The sequence below is a fragment of the Xyrauchen texanus genome, chromosome 33 (assembly GCF_025860055.1).
Source record: "Xyrauchen texanus isolate HMW12.3.18 chromosome 33, RBS_HiC_50CHRs, whole genome shotgun sequence".
In the NCBI taxonomy this organism is placed as follows: domain Eukaryota; kingdom Metazoa; phylum Chordata; class Actinopteri; order Cypriniformes; family Catostomidae; genus Xyrauchen; species Xyrauchen texanus.
In genome coordinates, this window is record NC_068308.1 from 17,329,015 (window position 1) to 17,350,726 (window position 21,712).

Sequence of the window (21,712 nt, forward strand, 5' to 3'; positions counted from 1 at the left end):
GCGCGTGAAGGTCTCCCACACGTTTGACTGACAGGGCAGTCAGAAAAACGGTTTTGAGTGAAAGGTATTTCAAATCCGCGGATTGAAACGGTTCGAAAGGGGGGGCTTTCATAGTTTCGAGAACTATAGAAAGATCCCAGATAGGAACCGATGGGGGGCGCGGGGGGTTCATCCTTCTAGCTCCCCTGAGGAAGCGGATGACAAGCTCGTTTTTTCCCAGTGACTGGAAGTGCAGGGGTTCAGCGAATGCCGTGACGGCCGCCACGTACACTTTGAGCGTGGATGGGGATCTGCCCTTATCCAGCAGCTCTTGTAAGAACACGAGCAGCAGCGACACCCCACATGTCCGTGGGTCCAGGTCTCTGTCGGTGCACCATTTTGAAAACACAGACCATTTTGATGCATAGAGTCTTCTCGTGGAAGGGGCTCTAGCGTGTATGATGGTGTTTATTACTCCTTCTGGCAAAGCGGGTAGTCGTTGGTCACCCACGCATGTAGCGCCCAGCACTCTGGGTGGGGATGCCAGATCGTGCCGCGAGCTTGCGAGAGGAGATCTGCTCTCACTGGGATGGGCCACGGGGCTGTCAGTGACAGCTGTGTAAGCTCCGGGAACCATGTTTGATTCTCCCAGCGCAGGGCTATGAGGAGCACCGAGTGGCGCGTTTCCCTGATCCTCTGCATTACCTGTGGCAATAGCAGTTGGGCCAGTCCTGGGCCAGCACGTCCTCGCTTTTCGAGGACTGCCCAATAAAATATTGGGCAGTGAGAGTTCTCTTCTGACGCAAAGAGGTCTATCTCTGCTCTGCCGAATATGTGCCATAACGTCTGGACTGTTTGAGCGTGCAGGGACCATTCCCCTGGGGGAATATCGTCTCTGGACAGTCTGTCTGGGCCGTCGTTCAGGTGGCCTGGCACGTGCGTCGCCCTCAGCGACCGCAGGTGGCGCTGGGACCAACTCAGTATGCGTTTCGTCAGATGGAAGAGGTTCCTGGATCTGACACCGCCCTGACGGTTTAGATAGGATACCACAGACCTGTTGTCCGAACGGACCAGGACGTGGTGACCCTGAATGACCGGGAGGAAGCGCACGCAGCGTGCATCGACCGCTATCATTTCCAGACAATTTATGTGAAGGAGCTTTTCCTGAACTGACCATAGGCCAAAGACCGGAGAGCCCTCGCAGACCGCGCCCCAACCCGTGTTGGACGCGTCTGTCGAGATGACTTTTCGGCGAGATACAGCTCCCATCGTCACTCCCCGCTGATACCACTCGGCCACTGTCCAGGGCTGCAGAGCTGAAATACAGGTCTGAGTCACTCTGATTGGCTGGCGGCCTGTGGCCCAAACCCGGCGAGACGCGCGGGTGTTTAGCCAATGCTGAAGCGGGCGCATGCACAGTAAACCCAGCTGAAGTACTGCTGCAGCTGAGGCCATGTAACCTAGCACTCTCTGAAATTTCTTCAGAGGTGTGAGGCTGTTCATCTGAAAAAACGCGGCTAGTCGCTGAACACGGCGCAGCTGTGTAGATAAGCTGAGCCGTCATTGCCACGGAGTCTAGTTCTATTCCAAGGAAGGAAATTGCCTGACTGGGCTGTAGTGAGCTCTTGGTCCAACTGACTGCAAGACCCAAACTGTTCAGATGACTGAGGAGAACTGTCCTGTGAGACAGAGGCTCTGTATGTGATTGTGCCTAAAACAGCCAATCGTCCACATAGTTCAGAATTCGCAAACCCTGACTCCGCAGGGGTGCGAGCGCCGCATCCATGCACTTCGTGAAAGTACGGGGTGCTAAGGACAGGCCGAACGGAAGGACGGTGTATTGATAAACCTGGCCGTCGGCGAATCTCAAGAATGGCCTGTGACGGGATTTATCTGAATCTGAAAGTAGGCATCTTTCAGATCGAGAGAAATAAACCAGTCCCCCTGGCGCACATGCGCAAGGAGTTTCCTGATTGTAAGCATTTTGAACGGTCTTTTTGCAAGCGCTTTGTTCAAAACCCTGAGATTTAATATTGGTCTGAGGCCGCCGTCTTTCTTGGGGACAAGAAAATAGCGGCTGTAAAACCCCGACTCGCTCAGAGGAGGTGGCACTCTCTATGGCCCTTTTGCACAGAAGGTTTGCTTTTTCTGAACGAAGCATGCAGGCTGCTTCCGTGTTCACAGTAGTTTCGAGCCAGCTCTGAAGCGGGGAGGGCGGCGATCGAACTGTAGCAAATAGCCCTGTTTTATTGTGCTTAACACCCATTCGGATATCCCTGGGATATCTTCCCACGCTTTGAAGCGTAATGCTAGAGGGTGAATGGCCAAATCGCCCTGATTGCCGCACACAGCCGCTGAACAGAATGTGTGAGCCGCTTACTGTGTTTATGCATGACTGCTCGCAGACAGCAGAGACAGGCTGTTCTGTGAGTGACTTCCCGATTGGGGTAAATGGGGAAAGAGTCACATCTGATAAGTGACGCGCGAGCATAGTCACGGGCACGGGACTTACATGCGGAGAGGTACTTGCTGGCCGTGTGACAGAGCGGGCAGAAGAGGGGCGCGCGCACGGGCTGGTGGGCGCGTTTATTAACTCTAACACTCGAGCGGGTCGTAACCGCTTTATGTGAGTGTGCTCTGATAGGGACACGGGACGTGTAATGCTTGTGTGTAGGGTGAACACTGGATTGTGGGCACATTTTCTACACATAAGGCTTTATTTTGGGTCGCCGTGGAAACGGCGTTTGAGTGCAGGCAAGCGGGTAATATCACCGGCTTGTTGGCTGCTGAATCCACCACTGCAGTAGCCTGAGAGAAGGGGACTGACAGGGGGCGTACGGGACTTACATACAGCTGGCCGTGTGACAGAGCGGGCAGAGGAGGGGCGTGCGCACGGGCTCGTGGGTGCGTTTATTAACTCTAACACTCGAGCGGGTCGTAACCGCTTTATGTGAGTGTGCTCTGATAGGGATACGGGATGTGTAATGCTTGTGTGTAGGGGTGAGCACTGGATTGTGGGCACATTTTCTACACATAAGGCATGTTTACTCTTTACAAGATTTCTTTGGGTTGCCGTGAAAACGACGTTTGAGTGCAGGCAAACGGGTAGTATCACCGGCTTGTTGGCTGCTGAATCCACCACTGCAGTAGCCTGAGAGAAGGGGACTGACAGGGGGCGAAGCTTTGACGGTGGTCCGGCCGTGGCGGGACTGAGCCGTCGTTTTCTCAACAACGCTAGGAGGACTTCGGTTGCTCAGGTTTCAGCACAATTTTAGGCCGAGGCCCGCAGGGGGGCGGCGGTCTGCGGCGGCTGTCTGAGCGCGATCCAGGGCGGCCGCCCTGTCGACGCTGAGAAGTCTGGCTTGTTGAGCTGGGCGCTGTGAAGAGGCTGGTCACGTGGGCGGCCTGCAGAGGAGCTAGCGCGACGAGGCAGAAAGAGATTCATGGCTTGGGTGGCTTCGAGAAACGGTCAACAATGCCACTCACCGCGGAACCGATGAGACCGGACAGAGAGAGCGGCGCGTAGTGCGTTCAGCTTCTCCCATGTCGGCTAGTCAGATCTGAAACAGCCTCTGTCTGTAAGACGGCCATGAAATGCAGAGCAGATGCGGCTTGGCCGGCGGCGGTATAGGCGCGGCCAACACAGGCGGAAGTAGTTCTGCAGGCCTTAGACAGGAGCACCAGCTTAGACCGCCATCTCGCGGAGGGCGGGCAAAGGTGCGGCGTGGAGTCTGTTGGGAGCCTGCTCAGGGGGCGGTGACCACTCGAGCCCGAGGCGGTCGACGGCCTGTGTGAGGAGGCACGTTAGTTCCCCTTCGACTCCGGCGCGGGTCCTGCTGGATTCCTGGGCCGAGGAGGAGGCGTGTGAGCCTGACCACTCCTCGCTGTCCGAAGCCATGATGGAACAGCCCATATCCTCCGCTTCTTCGTCCAAGATGGCAGCAGAGCAGCCGCTCGGCGGCAACTGCGCGTCCCGGTGGGCGGGGAGGGTGAAGGCGATGCTCGAGGGAGGGGCTCCGGCGAGGCAATCGCTTGTACCACTGGTTCCGGCAGCCTTTGAGAGCGGCGCTTTTTTCTGCGCGGCTGAATGGAAGGCGGCGCAGCGGCTTCGGTCCTGAGCGCTTCGAGTCGAGCCCGCAGGGTTGAAATCGGCAGCTCCTCGCAGAGATCGCATCCGCCTTCAGCGAGGGCGAGCTCTGCATGCCCCACTCTCAGGCAGAGAGCGCAGATGACGTGGCGGTCTCCGGTGCTGAGAGGGGCGCGGCATGAGGCGCAAGTGGAGCGAGGCATCTTTAAAAAGACGCTCGTACTCTTTTGTGAAGTTCGTAAGAACTAGCTTGCTTTAAAAAGGATACGTCGCCGGATGGCGTAGCTCGCAGGACGGCTGAAGGTGGCGAAGACGGCCGGCTTCTTCGAGCGCTGTCCACGCTTGCTTGATGCACCTCGAACGGCGACGCGGCTTCCAGTTCAGAGATGCGAAGAGCTTCGCTGAAGAGATGAAAATCAGGGTTCCAGCCTACGAACTACGCTTATATGCACTCTAGTCACGCCCATTTTGGCGGGCTTTGATGCAGTAAGCGTGCGGATGCCTCTCATTGGACGCGAGTTCGCCCAAGTTCGTCTATAGGCTGCAGCAGTTGCCGCAGAGCAACCAATGAGCTCGCTAGCTAGCCCGCTCAAGGTCTGCAGTTGCTGCACTGCGTTGACAAACAATACAAAATTAAGGATAATATTTTGGCTTCAATATCTCAGAAAAGATGAATCTTTCCCGTAGCGTAAGCTAGCTTACGCAATACGAGAGAACCTCTCGTAAGAGAACATCATGGTATTGTGTAGTAAAATCATAGTAACCGCAACATTAAAAATGGTAACTATATTATAACCATATTAATGTAGTAACACTATTGTTAACTGCATTAAAAATGGCTTGTCCAGCAAACATGGTTACAACAATATTACTATAGTAAAACCATGGTTAATTTGACCCGAATCAAATCTTTCTCTTAACTCCCAACCTTCACAGTGACCAAATTACCTTTATATTAATTAGATTTATTATTATAAGTAGTATTAAATAAATATGATCTATAATTATGAATATATGTGAAATATTAATAGTGGAGACAGAAAACAGAATTGGGAAAAGTGGGACAAAAAGTGGAAATCGAACCCGGTTCTTCCGCATGTAAAATTCATATCCACATTGTCCCAACACACTACACCATTGCATCAACATTTGAGGGTGCAGTTTGTCTTTAATTTCTGTGTTTCCATCACACTACTTGAGTGCAAATAGCCGCAAAATAAAAAACTTATAAATATTACTAATAATTGCACAATAATTTAGCCTTGTGATGTAATACTGCACTACTATAATTTATGCTGTGCTTTTGTTCTTAAGGTACTTACTCTATTATTGACAAGCTGGACATGCACATTGCCTCTGGTTTCCTGTACTGGATTGATAACAGCACCTACTCATCCTACAGAGGTCTTAACAGGGCCAGGACAGATGGCTCCCGCTATTCTTCTATCATCACTCAATTAGGCACTGGAAGGATTCAAGGCTTGGCTGTAGATTGGATAGCGGGTAAATTACTACTTTACTGTGTGTGTGATCAGCATTTTATTGTTATATTTAGATTTTGATTTCAATCATGCACTTTGATATAACATATGAACAATGACCAGTGATTGTGTCAATGACCATCTTATAAGTATTGACACTTTCCAACATGGAACACAAACCATAAACATGGTTTAAAAACATAAACATACAGATACATACAATTTTTCTGTATGTGTATAGAGTATGTATATCTTTGAAAATACATATGTACCCAGATAGACTGTACATATACATTTCTAAAGACATCTGCTGTACTGTGTGTACTGCTGTTATACACATACAGAAATGCAATAGAAGTTCATTAATATATGTTGTGAAAACAACATGAAATCCTGATCCTTATTTGATTTATTTTTTTCAGGAAACTTGTACTTTACTATCGCATATACAACACAGACTTCCTTAGAGGTGTTACGTCTGAACTCAAGTGAACGACTGATCCTGTTAAAAAGTTCTGTGGATCGTCCCCAAGATCTCGCCATCAGCCCCAAATTGCGTCTACTCTTCTGGACTGATGCAGGCCAGTCACCTAAGATCGAGAGTGCTCTTTTAGATGGTACCAATCGGACTATTCTTGCATCTGAAAGCCTATCATCTCCCCGAGGGCTTACAATGGACTACACCAATGACTTCCTCTACTGGGTTGATGACGCGCTAGATATGATCTCATGCATGGCAGCCGATGGTTCTCAGCGACAGATTGTACGATACGGTAGTCGCTACCCCTCCCCATACAGCGTTGCCATCTTTGGCAACAACATGCTCTGGGTGGATCGCAAACTGGGCAAACTCTTTCAGGCCAGCAAGCTCCCTGGGAATTCAGAAGCTCCTGAGGTCATCCGAGATGGCATTGAGGATCTGACAGATGTTGCAGTGTTTGACCCCCATGTTCAGCCCACAGCCTCCCACCAGGTAGGTTTCAACCCCTGCCAAGAGGACAATGGGCGCTGCCAACAGTTTTGCTTCGCGATTCCTGAGCAGCAGCAGCCCAAATGCGGCTGTGCCCATGGCTCTCTGCTCAGCAATGGAGTCTCTTGTGGTTTTGGCCTTGATGAGTACCTTATCTTCACCACGGATTACTCCCTGAACAGCATCAGGCTGAACCCAGATGACCACAGTGTCCCATTTCCCACTTTTAATCTGGGCTATGGCGTAATGGCTTTGGAGTTTGACTTTCAGGACAAGAGAGTGTTCTTTACCCAGTACTTGGGTTTAGGAAGGAGTAAAATAGGATACATCACAACCACAAGTAGCACCAGCCCTCCAATCATCATAGCCAGCGGTACAGTCTGATGCTTTATCATTCTCTGAATGAATAAGCAAAAATCTGCCAGTAACAAAATGTTAATGAGATTTCTGCTTTTGTTGCTCCCTGTTCGTCTGTTTCAATGTTAGATCTGGATGATCCCCAAGGTCTGGCCTATGACTGGATCCACAAACGTCTTTATTTTACAGATTATTATAATCGGAGTGTGCAGGCTATGGGAATAGATGGCCAAAACCGTTCCTTCATTGCACACGCCAACCGCCCCAGAGCCATTGTAGTGGATCCCTGCTATGGGTAAAAACATTCTGTTATCATTAAGGGGCCATTCACACAGAAAACGTTTTTGCATCTGTCTGTGCTGTTTTTTAATAGTTTTTTCTATGTCAACACGTGCTAGATGGACGTATTTGACAATTGCATTATTGTTTTTTATTGTCTCGTGCACTACCGCCACCTTTTTAAGACACTGTATCCATTTAAAGGAACACGCTAGGAAAAAGAGATTTTATAGGCTGTATGATAGTCTAAGTCACCATTCATTTTATTTGCTTTTTGAATATTTTTTTCCATACATTGAAAGTGAATGGTGTCAAAGGTTGTCATTCTGCCTAACATCTGGAAGAAATAAAGTCATACATTGTTTGAAACAAAGTAAACGATGGAGAAAAAAAAAATCATTTTGGGGTGAACTAAAATGCATTGCAGGAATTATTTTAAAAGCTATTTTTTCCTCATTCAGATATATGTACTGGACTGACTGGGGATACCCTGCTAAAATTGAACGAGCCACGCTTGGTGGAAACTTCAGGATCCCTATAATAAACACAAGCCTTTCACAGCCTAATGCTCTGTCTTTGGATTATGAGGAAAGACTGCTGTACTGGGCTGATTCAGCACTGTGAGTTTATAATAACTGTATTTAGCTAGTCATTTTACTAAGAAATGTTATTATAGACAGACAACAAGTATTTAATGAACAAAAATGTATGCATCACTCTCTCTTCCACAGGGATATGATCGAGCGTGCCTCTTTGACTGGAGAGAACAGGGAAGTCATTCTTAGTCAAACACAGTACCCATTTTCTGTGACCGTGTTCCAGCAGGATATCTACTGGACTGACTGGAACACTCGGACTGTTTATCGTGCCAGCAAGGACGATGGTTCTGGACTGACTATAATGGCCAATGAGCTGCAATATAGACCCAATGACGTACATGTCTTCTCTGCTAGCAAGCAGGAGAGCTGCTTGAGTCCTTGCCAGCTGTTCAATGGAGGCTGCAGCCATGTCTGTGTCCCAGGTTGGTCTAGTGTCCCATGTCATATGTACAAAGGTACCTATTATTGGAAATACTGTAAATCGGAAAAGCAAGGTTTTTGGCGATCAAAAAGTGGTTCAACATACAGTGCACACAAAAAGTATTTAGAAACACAACAATGTCTGAATGTCATTGCATTCGAAATTAAGGAAAAATAAAAGTATTTGGACACTCACATTTTCAACCTTTTGAAACATGTCCATTGTTTACGTGGTGCTCCTCTGCTAGGGCTGTGAGAACTGGCTTACATCCTGACGTTCAGTACATCCATTACAAATGAACTTGGGATTAATTTGTTAAAAGTAATTTTAGAAATGGCTTAGAAAAGTGAAGCTAGTTTAGAGAAAATATTTGACATCACTTTACTGTTCGTTTATCACTTTATCGCAGGTCCAGCTGGTCCAGAGTGTCAGTGTCCCAGCACTGGTAACTGGTATCTGGCCAACAATGGGAAAGACTGTATCCATGACAATGGGCAGCGGTGCCATCCAGATCAGTTCACCTGTCTGGATGGAAGCTGTTTGTCCCAGCGCTGGAAGTGTGATGGCTACAAGAACTGCAAAGATGGCTCTGATGAGCTTGAGAGAGTGTGTGGTAAGTGACCATCACAATTAAAAAATTCAATTTCATTTAGTTTTGCATACATTTTATTGCCTTATACCTAAATGAGCGATGACAGATGGAACACAGTGCCCAGCTTGTCAATACCTCATCCAAAAACTGACTAGATTATCTAATGTATGTGTGTGGGGGGGAGGCATGTTTATGTGGTTTACGAGGACAATGTTTTAGGTTACAAGGGTATTATGCTATAAATGTGGTTTATGAGTACATTTTTAGTGTCCCCATAATTTAAATAGCTTAAAAACATATTAAACAATGTTTCATTGAAAATGTAAAAATGCTGAAAGTTTTTTATGAGGGTCAGGTTTAGGGGTTGTGTTAGGTTTAGGGGATAGATTCTGTAGTTTGCACAGTATAAAAATCATTATGTCTATGGAAAGTCCTCATAATGATAGGTAGACCAACATCTTTGGAAAGTTGCATCTTTAAATGTATCCCCTTTAAAGTGCAGCCGCTTAAGACATATGCATTAAGTTGGAGTTATTTGGCCCTTACGCCATGTTTTTAGCATCCAGACACATGCAGTGCATTTTTTAGATGCTATGTCAAGTTAAATATAGTGTTTTTTTCAAACACGTTTCAAGACTCCTTCACTCTGTTCCATTCCGTGGTGCTCCGTCTGCATTTGATCGGGGTGCAGGACACCCAAAACAGCCTAATTTTACTGGGCTTCCTCAAGACATATTAGGTGACTTGTCATTTTTGATAATATGTGGTTTTGCACACATCTAGTCACATTGTAGTTCTGAGACACTCCAGATTACACAATGCTCATAAAACTACATTTGAAATGCTAATTAGTCTATTATGTGCCCTCTACAGCCTTCCATACCTGCTCACCCAATGAATTCACCTGTGATAACGGGGGCTGTGTGCCTCTGTATTATGTGTGTGACTACACAAATGACTGTGGCGATAACAGCGATGAGAATGGCTGTTCCTTCCCAACCTGTAACCCTACAACAGAGTTTACTTGTGCCAACGGACGCTGCATCAATGCTGCTTTTGTGTGTGACGGATTCAACGACTGCCGAGATAATGGCACCACAGATGAGATTAACTGCCGTGAGTGACATCAACATCAAGATTTGCATGGAAATCTCTACCTTTTTTTCCCTTTTAAAGGGATAGTTCATCCAAAAATGAAATTTCTGTATTCACTCTCATGTTGTTTAAAACCCATATGTCTTCTGTGGAACACAAAAGGAGATGTTAGGCATAATGACAGCTATTAACATTCATTGTATGAATGGAAAAATATATATAATGAAAGTGGATGGTGACTGAGACTAACATTCTGCCTTGCATTGCATTTTGTGTTCCATGTAAGAAAGAAAACCATGCAGGTTTGGAGTAACATGATAGTTAATACATTTGTATTTTTAGGTAAACTAAAACAAGCATTGATGTTTAGCGCAGAACAAGATTCTCATACCAATACTTGGTGTGGTATTATAATTGAAATGTGTAATCTCTGCGGCACTAGCAGCACCAAGAGGAATAACAAAAATAATGACAGGTCTAAAACAAGTCCTTCCCCAAATTTACACCATTGATTAAGCCAATGTTGTTATGACCCAGGGCTGCTAAAAAAAACTGATTGCTATTCTGGTTGGTGCCACTAGTGGCACAGAAATCACACACTTTACCTTTAGTTCACCCAAAAATGAAAATTATCTGTCATTTACTCACTCCAATGCCATCCCTGATGTGTATGAACATCTTTCCTCTGATGAACACAAAGGAATATTTTTAGATGAAAATCTCGGCTCTGTAGGTCCATACAATGCAGCCCAGAACTTTGAAGCACCAAAAATCACATAAAGGCAGTATGAAAGTAATCCACATGACTCCAATGGTTAAATCCATATCTTCAGAAGCAATACGATACATGTGGGTAAGAAACAGATCAATATTCAAGACCTTTTGTACTATACATTTTCCTTCCCTCCTAGGTGGTAATGTACATGAACAATGCGAATCAGCAAAAACCAAAGAAGAATGTGAAAGTGATTTATTGACTTAAATATTGAAGTGTTTCTCACGCATACCTATCATATCACTTTAGAAGACATATTAAACCATTGGAGTCTTATGGATTACTTTTATGCTGCTTTTATATACAATTCGGACCTTCATAGTTTTTGTCACCATTTACTTGTATGGACCTGCAGAGTTGCAATATTCTTCTAAAAATCTTTGTTTGTGTTCTGCAAAAGAAAGAAATTCATACACACCTGAGATGGCAGGAAGGTGAGTAAATTAGGAGAATCTTTATTTTAGTGAACTATACCTTTAAATCCTGTTAAATGCTATCAGCAGCTAATTTATTGTAGTTTTCTAGTGGACAGTGTGTATAGCTTAGTTCTTATTCTCAGTAACATGCTGCAATTGCGTTACGTTTTATATATACGTTTTATTTGTAGCGGACAGAACCTGCGCACCCGGCTTAATAAAATGTGACAATACCAACGTCTGCATCTCTCCGAATAGCTTGTGTGATGGTTTTAACAACTGTGGGGACAACAGTGATGAAAATCCACTCTTCTGTGGTGAGTTACAGGCTGGTACCTGCAGATTTGCTTCATTTGCAATGGAATAATAGTGATATTTCATATTTAAAATCCTCAAACTGTGAAAGAGCGCATGTCCTTTAATGCATAATCTGTACTGCTTATGTTCAACAGCTAGTCGGACGTGTTCTGCGGAGGAGTTTCGCTGTGATAATGGGAAATGTATTCCCCAGACATGGGTGTGTGATCGCATCCCAGATTGTTTGGATGGCACAGATGAGCCCCCCACCTGCGGTTGGTATCAAATCCCTCACCTGTCTGTTAAAGGGATAGTTCACCCAAAAATGAAAATTCTGTCACCTTTACTCACCCTCATGTTGTTCCAAACCCATATGCTGGGTTCAATGGAAAAAATAACAGAATATGAGTTTGGAATAACATGAGGGTGAGTAAATAATTTTAAGGCTATCTATTCAGCATCACTTGGAATCCAATCATTATTTACTACTTTCCCTGTTTCTCTTTCCACAGAGGATCATGTTGTGACCTGTCGCCCACAGCAGTTCAGCTGTGCGAATGGAAACTGCATTCAAGGATCTTTCCTATGTGATGGCAACAACGACTGTGGAGACAACAGTGATGAGGCCCCAGAACTGCAGTGTGGTGAGAGCTAACATTTATTTTCAAGATGTGTACAGTAGCATGCATGCTGAGAACCATATTGTTTCCTAATAGAAAACAACATAACAGTTAAAAGGCAATGCTCATTTTTGTGCAATTACTTGCCAGTCTGACATCATTTTGTATATCAGGATCAAGGACTTGCAGCCCAAGTGATTTCACATGTCCTACTTGGTTGCCGGGCTCTCCGCGATGTATTCCATTGAGCTTTCTGTGTGATGGTGAGAAGGACTGCTCAGATGCCGCAGATGAGCTGCAGAACTGCCCCAATCGCACCTGCCACATGAACGAGTTTGCCTGTGCCAACGGTCGTTGCATTCTGGTGCCTTTCCAGTGCGTTGTACCTTTCAAGCAATACATAACAATGAAAATCAAATAGAATACATCTGAAATAAATTATAAATGTATTATTATTCAATGCCATACAAGTCTATCAAACTTTTGGATTATCCTGGGTTAGTTTTAGAGTGGAATGTGCCATGGACATTTGCATTATTTTGAAGGTGAAGTGTGTAATTTCTGTGCCACTAGCTTCAACAAATGGAACTGCAAAAATTAGGACTGTTTTCAAAACAGGTTTCCTGAACCCTCCCCCTGTCTGCCATTAGTCCAAAAAAAAAAAAGAATGATAGTACTGCCACAAACTCACTGAGCTGATCAAGAGATTCAAAAGGAGCAATGTTTTGATGGTGAAACAGAGCCACAGTGTTTGCACTTTTGGTGGAATCAGCCAAAGAATGGCTTACTCATAGCTATCTCTGCATATTAAGCTGGGATTACACACTTCACAATTAATAATACCACTGACTTGTATTGCATAGCTATTGACTTTGCATGTGAAACTGTGCTACACAGCTGTGACCGTGTGAATGACTGTGGGGACGGCAGTGATGAGATCGGCTGTGTGTACGACACCTGCTCAAGTCGTGAGTTCACCTGTCAGAATGGAATGTGTATCCCATCTTTCTTTGTATGCGATGGAGAAGCTGACTGTCGGGATGGCTCTGATGAACTGGTGGAGTTGTGCAGGAGCCCAGAACCCACCTGTGCACCTGGACAATTTCTGTGCAATTCTGGTGAATGCATTGACAATCACAAGGTCTGCAACCAGCAGGGGGACTGCTCTGACAATAGTGATGAAAAGGGGTGTGGTAAGATACCATATTTGGAAAAGGGTTTACCATTTTTTGTGGCCCTAAAAAGCATTTGGACATTTTTAGACGCTGAAGTCATGCTTTAAAATGTTGGTATTGCATTGCATTTGATAACAAAATATCAAAACAAATGGCATCTGCAAACAAAAGACCCTAGACCAACTTTACTTTTCTTAGTTATTTTTAGAATGACTTAACCAAAGGTGATTTTTAGTTGCTATATAAAGTCAAAAAGCATTCACACAGGTGTCCTAGCAGAGAACCACATTTAAAGTTATTTACATTAACTATGGAATAGAGGTAGACCGATATATCGGTTTTATTAATTAATCGGTGCCGATAATTGCTTTTTGGAACTATCGGTTATTGACAAAAATGTATTCCAGTAGATGCTGATGGTTTTATCATAATTTTTTACTTTCAAAATAAGAGACCCGGTGTGTTTCGGGCTTGTTTATACAGGGCCGCCGCTGGTTCGCGTGATATGAACGCTGGTTCGCGTGATATGAAGTGACGCGATCGTCTGTGTTCCGCAACTGCTTTCGTGTCCTTGAATAACATATAACGTATGAGTAAGGGCAGCCGGTGGACTTTCTGGTGCCCCACTAGGTTAAGATGGTGCTCCCCCTAGGGAGTTGGTGCCCTACGCAGACTGCGTAGTATGCGTGTAGGAAGCGGCGGTACTGTGTTTATACATAATATACAAGTCCCATGTCATGCATCAAATCTGAATTTTTTCTGGTTATTATTGGGATTTTGGTTGAAAAATAAACCATATCCAGCAATTTTATTCATTTTGGACAATTTTTCTGTGCCCACCATGGTAAGAATTAAATAAATCAGTTTTAAAAACTATTGGTCAATGAATTGTATATTGGCCTCTCCCACCACCTTAGTTATCGGTATCAGCAAAATCCACCATCGGTCAACCTCTACTATAGACACCTGAAAGTGTCCAAATACCTTTTGTCTTAATTTTCAACAATATATCCATTGTTATAGGTTTTGAAAACCAACACGCTTCTTCTTGTGGCTTTGCTTGAATATATGTTATATAAAGAAATGACAATGATTAATCTCATTCTCTCACCTGCTTTCTGCAATTCTGTTCCTCCCCAGGCATAAATGAATGCATTAACACAGCCGTCCATCAGTGTGCACACAACTGCACAGACACTCCCACGGGTTACTACTGCTCCTGCAGGGAAGGCTACAAACTCATGGCAGATGGCAAGGCCTGTGAGGACATAGATGAGTGCAAGGAGATGCCAGGAGTGTGCAGTCAGATTTGCGAGAATGCTGTGGGCTCCTTCCACTGCAAGTGTGCCCCAGGATATTTACGGGAGCCCGATGGCCGTACCTGCAGACAGAACAGTGGGATCTCTCCATATCTCCTCTATAGCAACCGTTACTATATCCGTAACCTGACTGCTGATGGATCTTCACTCTCAGTGGTGCTGCAGGGCCTGTCAAACGCTGTGGCTCTCGACTTTGATACCTCTGAGAAACGTTTGTACTGGGTGGATGTTGGCATAATGCATATTGAAAGGATGAATTTAGATGGGACAGGCAGGGAGGTTGTATTGCAGAATGATCTGGCTGGAACTGAGGGCCTGGCTGTGGACTGGGTGGGCCGGTAAGTTAATGAGGCTCATTAGACTTAGTTCACCCTAAAATGAAACTTATGTTATGTACTGACCCTTATTTTGCTTTAAACCAAACTTTCTTTCTTGCGTGGAAGACAAAAGGATACATTTTAAAGAATGTATGATTGTTTTTATTTCCATGAAATTACAAAGAATAGAGACTGATGCTGAACCATAAAAGCATCATATATTATAAAAGCAGCTAGCTTTGTGTGAAGAGCAGACTGAAATTGAAGTTGATATTCACTGATAATCTTCACCTCCAGACATCTGATCAACTGATTCAGTGAAAAGATCAGGCTCAAGAAACCAGACAATTTTTTTTGTTTTATGAATCGGACATTGTCACTTCTCACTTGTGGAGAGCAAATTTTCGATGAATAACGGACCATGATGATTTTGAGTAATTTTTTGAAGCTTGAAAAATTCAGTCAACATTCTGTGTAATTGCATGAAAAAAATGAACAGTACATTCTTCAAAAATGTAACGCAATAGGAGAAAGAAAGTCATGCTGGTTTGTAAAAACATGAGGACAAATTGTTCATTTTTGGGTGAACTGTTCCTTTAAATTTGGTGTGTGATTAGGCTTCTTAAGTGTTCAAAGCTTGATGCAACTTTCAGTGTATTCAGTGTGTTCAATATATTCTGAAAACAACTGGGCAGTGCTCTCTAAACACAGGGTTAATAAGGATTAATGTATGCTGTGTGTCCCTTTCCTTGTAGGAAGCTGTACTGGACCGATGCCATCATGGGAGCCATTCACGTATCTGAACTAGATGGACGTTACCGGAAGAAGCTCCTCCAAGGATGTGTTGATGCCAACTCCACATACTGCTTTGACAATCCTCGGGCTGTCGCTGTCAACCCTAAATACGGGTGAGAAAAATTTACATTTATACTTATAGTATTTGTTTGTTTGTAGTTGAACATCTAGTATTGTTACGTGTGCAATTTCCAAATGATCTCATTCGTGTTCCCGGTCAGATGGCTTTATTGGACAGACTGGGGAAGGACAGCCTTCATTGGTAGAGCTGGCATGGATGGATCCAGTGCATCAGCAATCATCACTTCAAAGCTGGTGTGGCCAAATAGCCTGACCATTGACTACACCAATAACAAGATATTTTTTGCTGATGCTCACCTCAATTTTCTTGAGTAAGATCAAATGCAGTTATCACTAAACTTTTATAATAATATTATACCTAAACCAACCATTAATAATTGGTGATTGCAAAATAATTGGTATCTCAAGACAGTATTTGCGCAACACATACACCTAATTTATTTTATAAGGCTTGTTTTTTTGTTTTGTTTTTAAATATAACTCATATAACTATATTCCGATCCAAACAGTTATGCTGACATGGATGGACAGAACAGACACAGGGCTATAGCTGGCTCTTTGCCCAATGCTTATGCTTTGACCCTGTTTGAAGACTCTGTATTCTGGACAGACTGGAACACCCACACCATAGAGAGGGCGCACAAGTACACCGGTGCTAACCGTGTTGTCATGGGCAACAACACACACCGCCCAAATGACATCCATATCTACCATCCTTACAGACAGCCACGCAGTGAGACTATATGTTGTTCTTTTTTACAGTTTACTTCGGAAAATTATATTATAGTTATCTGAATGTTTTCTCAATGTTTACTTAGGTGAGAATCCCTGCAATGATCATTTCCTAATCTGTAGTCATCTGTGTCTGATTGGGCCGGGTGGCACATCTGCCACATGCGGATGTCCAGATCACTTTATTGGTCTGGCTATTGGCTTTAAGATCCAGTGTGTGGCTGACTGCTCCAGTACTCAGTTCCGCTGTGGCGACAATGAAAAGTAAGTTAATCCGTTCACTTGCGATGTTTTTTTTTATGTGGACTTATGTACATTTTAGGTTGCTTTCAAACTAGAGCTTTTTGTGCAAATCCAATTCTGTTGGACTTCAAAGTTTGGTTTGTTTTAGTGGTGTGAAAGTGGTTGTCTGAATCGAAAAGATCATTTATCAACTGAGGCTGTACAATATAATATAAAAATAATATATTTTTTATATATTCTTCCCTTGAACTCATATCACAAGTTTCACCTCTTAAATTTATACGTGTACTACAATACAAACATTAATTAAAAATGTTTTCATTTTTAATATGAAAAATCATATTAAAATATTCTGGTGATTGAGTCCCCTGTTCTCTATGTAAAATTGCTTTGAGTGTATTGTCAGATAAGTGTAAAATTAATTAATTCAAAATATATAAATAGGAGTGTTGTTTATCTTCATCAAAGCAAGTAATATATCAGTTTTAAATGTTTTATTGTATATAACATAATATCAACATGAAAGAAGTATGTTATGACCCCGGCTCTAAATATGTCCCAGTCATGATCACACACAGGCGATGTCCAGGTAAGCTCAAATCATGAGATTCATCACCCATGAAGAGCAGTGCTGAAACACGACTGATGTAGGGAGTTCTTCTGCAAATTGCTTGTAATTTAAGTTTCAACCACAGATGTCACTAGAGAGCACAAAGATATGTAGTGCAGCTTTAATGAAAGCGTAAAAACCAAGTTGATTTTGACTCCTATTTTCTTCTGATCTTCAGGTGTATTCCCATATGGTGGAAGTGCGATGGTCAGTCAGACTGTGGGGATGGCTCAGATGAGCCTCAGACTTGTCCTCCACGTTACTGTCCGATTGGACGATTCCAGTGCCAAGACAAAAACTGCACCTACCCATTTTTTCTGTGTGATGGCCACAAGGACTGCCCTGATGGATCTGATGAAGACGCAGCACTATGCAGTATGCAGTAACACTTACAATATTTTCAAGTACAGTGGTTCTCAACTGATGGGTTGCAAACCAAAGATTGGTCACATGTCTTGAAAGCAGGAAAAGAACAATGCACATTACAAAACAATTCTTTTGTTGTTGTCAAATTTTGTGCATCTAATCAAAAATGTTTAATAATTATTATTAATCATTACAATAGTTATTGCAAATTGTCGGGCCTCTGCAGTTTATGGTAATATTAATAGATATCAATGTTTACCATGCAAATAAAATTCCATAAAATCAAACAATTTTGGTATTTTGTTTTGGGTTGCCACTTGATCAATGTAAATCTAGGTCCTGAAGCAAAACTAGCTGAGAACCACTGTTCTGGTATACCTCAACAGACAGAGACTAGAAATTAATTAGTATCAAACAATTATTTTCATGTTGGAACATGTTTTTTCCTGACATTTTTACATCCCACTTGAAATGCATATGTTTTAAAAAACTCTTTTGTAACCCAGGTGACCACCGTTGCTCAGAGAATCAGTTCCAGTGTGCAAACAAGCTCTGTATCCCGATATCTTGGCACTGTGATGGTGTGCAGGACTGCTCTGATGGCAGTGATGAGGAAGCAGAGAGCTGTGCACAGAAGACTTGCAAACCTGGACAGTTTCAGTGCAAAAATGGACGCTGTATACCACCAATTTATGTGTGCGATGCTCAAGATGACTGTGGAGACAACTCAGATGAGCCATATGATATATGTAGTGAGTGTCTCTTGGGATGCTCTAAGGCATCTGAATTCTCCATCTTTAACTCTCCCCAGAGTTATCTGACCTTCTCTATCTTCTTTCTCCATCTATTTTTGTAGTGGGTCCTGATCATAAGTGTGATGCAGATACAGAGTTCTCCTGCAAGACAAATTATCGCTGTATACCTCAGTGGGCAGTCTGTGATGGCACCAATGACTGCATAGACAACAGTGATGAGCAGGGGTGCCGTAAGTCCCATATACTGTAATGATGTGATTTAAAAGGTTCATATGAGAAGGGATAACACAAAACAAAAAAGTACTCCTCTATGACACAATACAGTATTTCATTATCAGATGTTAGGCAGCATAAAGGCAAATATAGCTACATTACAAGTCAAAAGTTTGGACACACATACAAATTTTGAATTATTGATGTTTTTAATATTTTATAATAATAGTAAATTAATCAAAATTATGAAATAACACAAACTTGAGTATTATTGAGAATTATACAACAGTTAGTTCCAGTCCTTGAATCTGATTGTGTTTGTGGCATTTATAACTAACAAGTAAGAGTAGTGCAGATGTGTGAGAGCAGTGCAGATGTGTGAATTTTCATTTATCCCTGTGACATTAAAGATTTGTGACATTAACTTGGTGACTAAGTCAGCTTGACTTAGACAATCTGTGTTGTCAGTCAGTGTGCAAATTTCTTTGAAGTCATCCGGAATGGTCTCTCACTCCACGATCACTCGGAATGCTAATGCACAATAACTGCAAAAAAAACAGCTTCAGCATTACTTCCGATCACAGCTGTCTGCGCGGTGAGTTGGGAGAAGATGTCAACTTTTAACATGGTGGAGAAGATTCTGGTTTCTGTGTCAGTGTCAAATAAGAGTTCTGCAAAAAAACAACAAACCATCTGAAAATGAATAAATATTCATAGCATCATTCAGATGGCGCATATGGTAGCATCACTCCACGATCGGAGCGGATTACTATCACACTACAGCTGAGGAATAGGGTTAAACTAACAGCTGCATCATTACTTTTAATCACTGCAAGGTGTTTTTGTTTTTCCAGTAACTTGCAAGAAACAGCCCAAGCTTTTGTTTTATTATGTAGGGACCAGAAATCATTTTAACAAATCAAAACTACAATAATGTATATTTTAGCTTCTTTAAAAGTATCCTAGATTAAGGCTCTGCACACTTTTGGCATTCTCTCACCAACTTCATTAGGTGTCCACCTGGGATGCTTTTTAAACAGTATTGAAGGGGTTCCCATGTATGCTGGCCATTGTATGCTGCTTTTCCAGTCCAATTCATCCATTTAAAAAATAAATGATGAATTAAAATGTACATTTTGTAAAGAAACTGTAGGTACAATTATATTTGACAACAAAAGAAATTTCAAGTATTTAAGCAAAAACTTTAAATCAAAAGGTCTTTCATATTAATTACTAATGGATTTCATAAAAGGCTTTATACTTTTATTTACTTTGAACTAATTACACATTAAATGAAATAAATGAAAACTAACCCACCACTTTTGCTGCATGTAGATGAGTTGACCTGTGACCCTCTGGGAGATTTCCGCTGTGATAACCACCGCTGTGTGCCCATTCGCTGGCGTTGTGATGGGAACAATGACTGTGGAGATGGATCCGATGAGAGAAACTGTGGTGAGTTATGCATTTGGCTATCCATTGACTCTCAGGGACATCTGGGCCTCTGCTTATTGTAGAGCTAGATGTATTTAGTGGAGTTTTTTGTCACTAACTGTTTTCATTTGTGTGCTCTCAGAACCCAGAGCTTGCACTGAGAGTGAGTATCGCTGTGACAACCAGCAGTGCATTCCAGGAGCGTGGGTTTGTGACCATAGCAATGACTGTGGGGACAATTCCGACGAGCGGGACTGTGGTAAGTTCAAGTCAACATGAATTCAAAATGGTCTCTTTTTACTTTTTCAATACATATTTCTGATCTTATTGTGCGTAATTCAGAGTATGAGTTATTCTAAAGAAAATAATGTTTGTCTCATCAAAATGTAAAAACTTCTTCCGCCTCTGACACAGATGTCCTTTTCTGCTGTTGTCACAAAGCTCTCTTATTTTTCTTATTTATAATTTATTTAAATTTGTGTAATACCATACATGAAATGTCTCTAATTAAATAGGTGCCCTTCCCTGTGACCAGCTTAACCAGCATGCAATTCCCATGCTGGTTTAGTCTGGTTTATGCTGGTTAGTTCTGGTATGGTGCTAGCTGTTGGACCAGCATAGCCATGATTTTCACCAGCAAAACCTAGCTGGTGAAACTGGTCCCTTACTGAGTGTCCAGCACCTAAAACACAACATAAGATGGAGACCAGCAATGCTGGTCTGTTCAACAGGGTTGGCACTGTAAACAACAAAAACTAGCTAAGTGTCCAAAACCCTCTAAACCCAGCAAAAAGACCAGCCTGACTGGGTTGGGAGACAAGCTAGGACAAGCAAACCAGCTTTAAGCTGATTTAATTCTTTGCGACTTCTGTGTAATTTACAAAGTATTTTATTTTCCTTGTAGAGCTGCTGACCTGTCGTCCTGGAACATTCCAGTGTTCATCTGGACACTGCATTCCAGAAGCTCTAAAATGTGATGGCCGTCCCGACTGCATGGACTTTTCTGATGAGTCCACGTGCCGTGAGTCTGCTGAGCTGGAACTATAAAATCTTTTTATTGTAAATTCTAGAAGTGTTGAATTTGTTGCTCACTTTTTGTTTCCCCAACAGCAACTCGCTATCCTGGAGGACGTTGGTGTCCATTACACCAGTTCCAGTGTGACAACAAAGTGTGTGTGAACCAGCAGTGGGTGTGTGATGGCTTCAATGACTGCGGAGACAGCTCAGATGAACAACTTATGTTCTGCTGTAAGACACTTTTAGAAAAATTATATTATAAAATTATATTATTTATAATTCTAATCCGTACATTTACAGTGGCCTCAAGAAGTATTTTGACCCTTAGCCACACTTGTATAAAATATCTGCATTATATAAAATTATGAAACCAAGAGGCATTTATTGAAAATAAATCTAGCAAAATCACACTTTTAAAACAAAACATTTCATAAGAAATATGTATATGGTTTAAAATGATAAAACAATATATATGTTGTAAGAAATTAAGAAAAAAGTATTTGGACACCTTCTGGTTGTCAAATGTTAGTGGAACATGTCCATACTTCATGTGATGAACTACATTGGTGTTTAGTCTGCTTGGACACCTGGGTAAACTTGAGGTGAGCTGACTTCATAAGTCCACTAAAAATCACCTTAAGACCAGTTAAAGTGATTCCAAAAATGGATCAGAAAGTGAAGTTGTAT

At 42.8% G+C, this 21,712-nt stretch overlaps 1 protein-coding gene across 1 annotated transcript in view; it reads left to right on the forward strand.

Annotated features, from left to right (window-relative positions):
- lrp2b (low density lipoprotein receptor-related protein 2b) overlaps positions 1–21,712 on the forward strand; it is a 72,247-nt gene that overhangs the window by 34,137 nt on the left and 16,398 nt on the right. The window contains exons 38-61 of the mRNA XM_052102641.1: positions 5,381–5,569; positions 5,970–6,890; positions 7,004–7,169; positions 7,615–7,773; positions 7,885–8,174; positions 8,583–8,786; positions 9,639–9,881; positions 11,243–11,368; positions 11,504–11,623; positions 11,861–11,992; positions 12,142–12,343; positions 12,866–13,161; positions 14,284–14,800; positions 15,535–15,687; positions 15,796–15,966; positions 16,165–16,388; positions 16,474–16,651; positions 17,419–17,615; positions 18,113–18,358; positions 18,463–18,591; positions 19,910–20,029; positions 20,151–20,267; positions 20,913–21,029; positions 21,119–21,256. Coding sequence (XP_051958601.1) covers positions 5,381–5,569; positions 5,970–6,890; positions 7,004–7,169; positions 7,615–7,773; positions 7,885–8,174; positions 8,583–8,786; positions 9,639–9,881; positions 11,243–11,368; positions 11,504–11,623; positions 11,861–11,992; positions 12,142–12,343; positions 12,866–13,161; positions 14,284–14,800; positions 15,535–15,687; positions 15,796–15,966; positions 16,165–16,388; positions 16,474–16,651; positions 17,419–17,615; positions 18,113–18,358; positions 18,463–18,591; positions 19,910–20,029; positions 20,151–20,267; positions 20,913–21,029; positions 21,119–21,256 — 5,355 coding nt within the window. The remainder of the gene's footprint in view (positions 1–5,380; positions 5,570–5,969; positions 6,891–7,003; positions 7,170–7,614; positions 7,774–7,884; positions 8,175–8,582; positions 8,787–9,638; positions 9,882–11,242; positions 11,369–11,503; positions 11,624–11,860; positions 11,993–12,141; positions 12,344–12,865; positions 13,162–14,283; positions 14,801–15,534; positions 15,688–15,795; positions 15,967–16,164; positions 16,389–16,473; positions 16,652–17,418; positions 17,616–18,112; positions 18,359–18,462; positions 18,592–19,909; positions 20,030–20,150; positions 20,268–20,912; positions 21,030–21,118; positions 21,257–21,712) is intronic.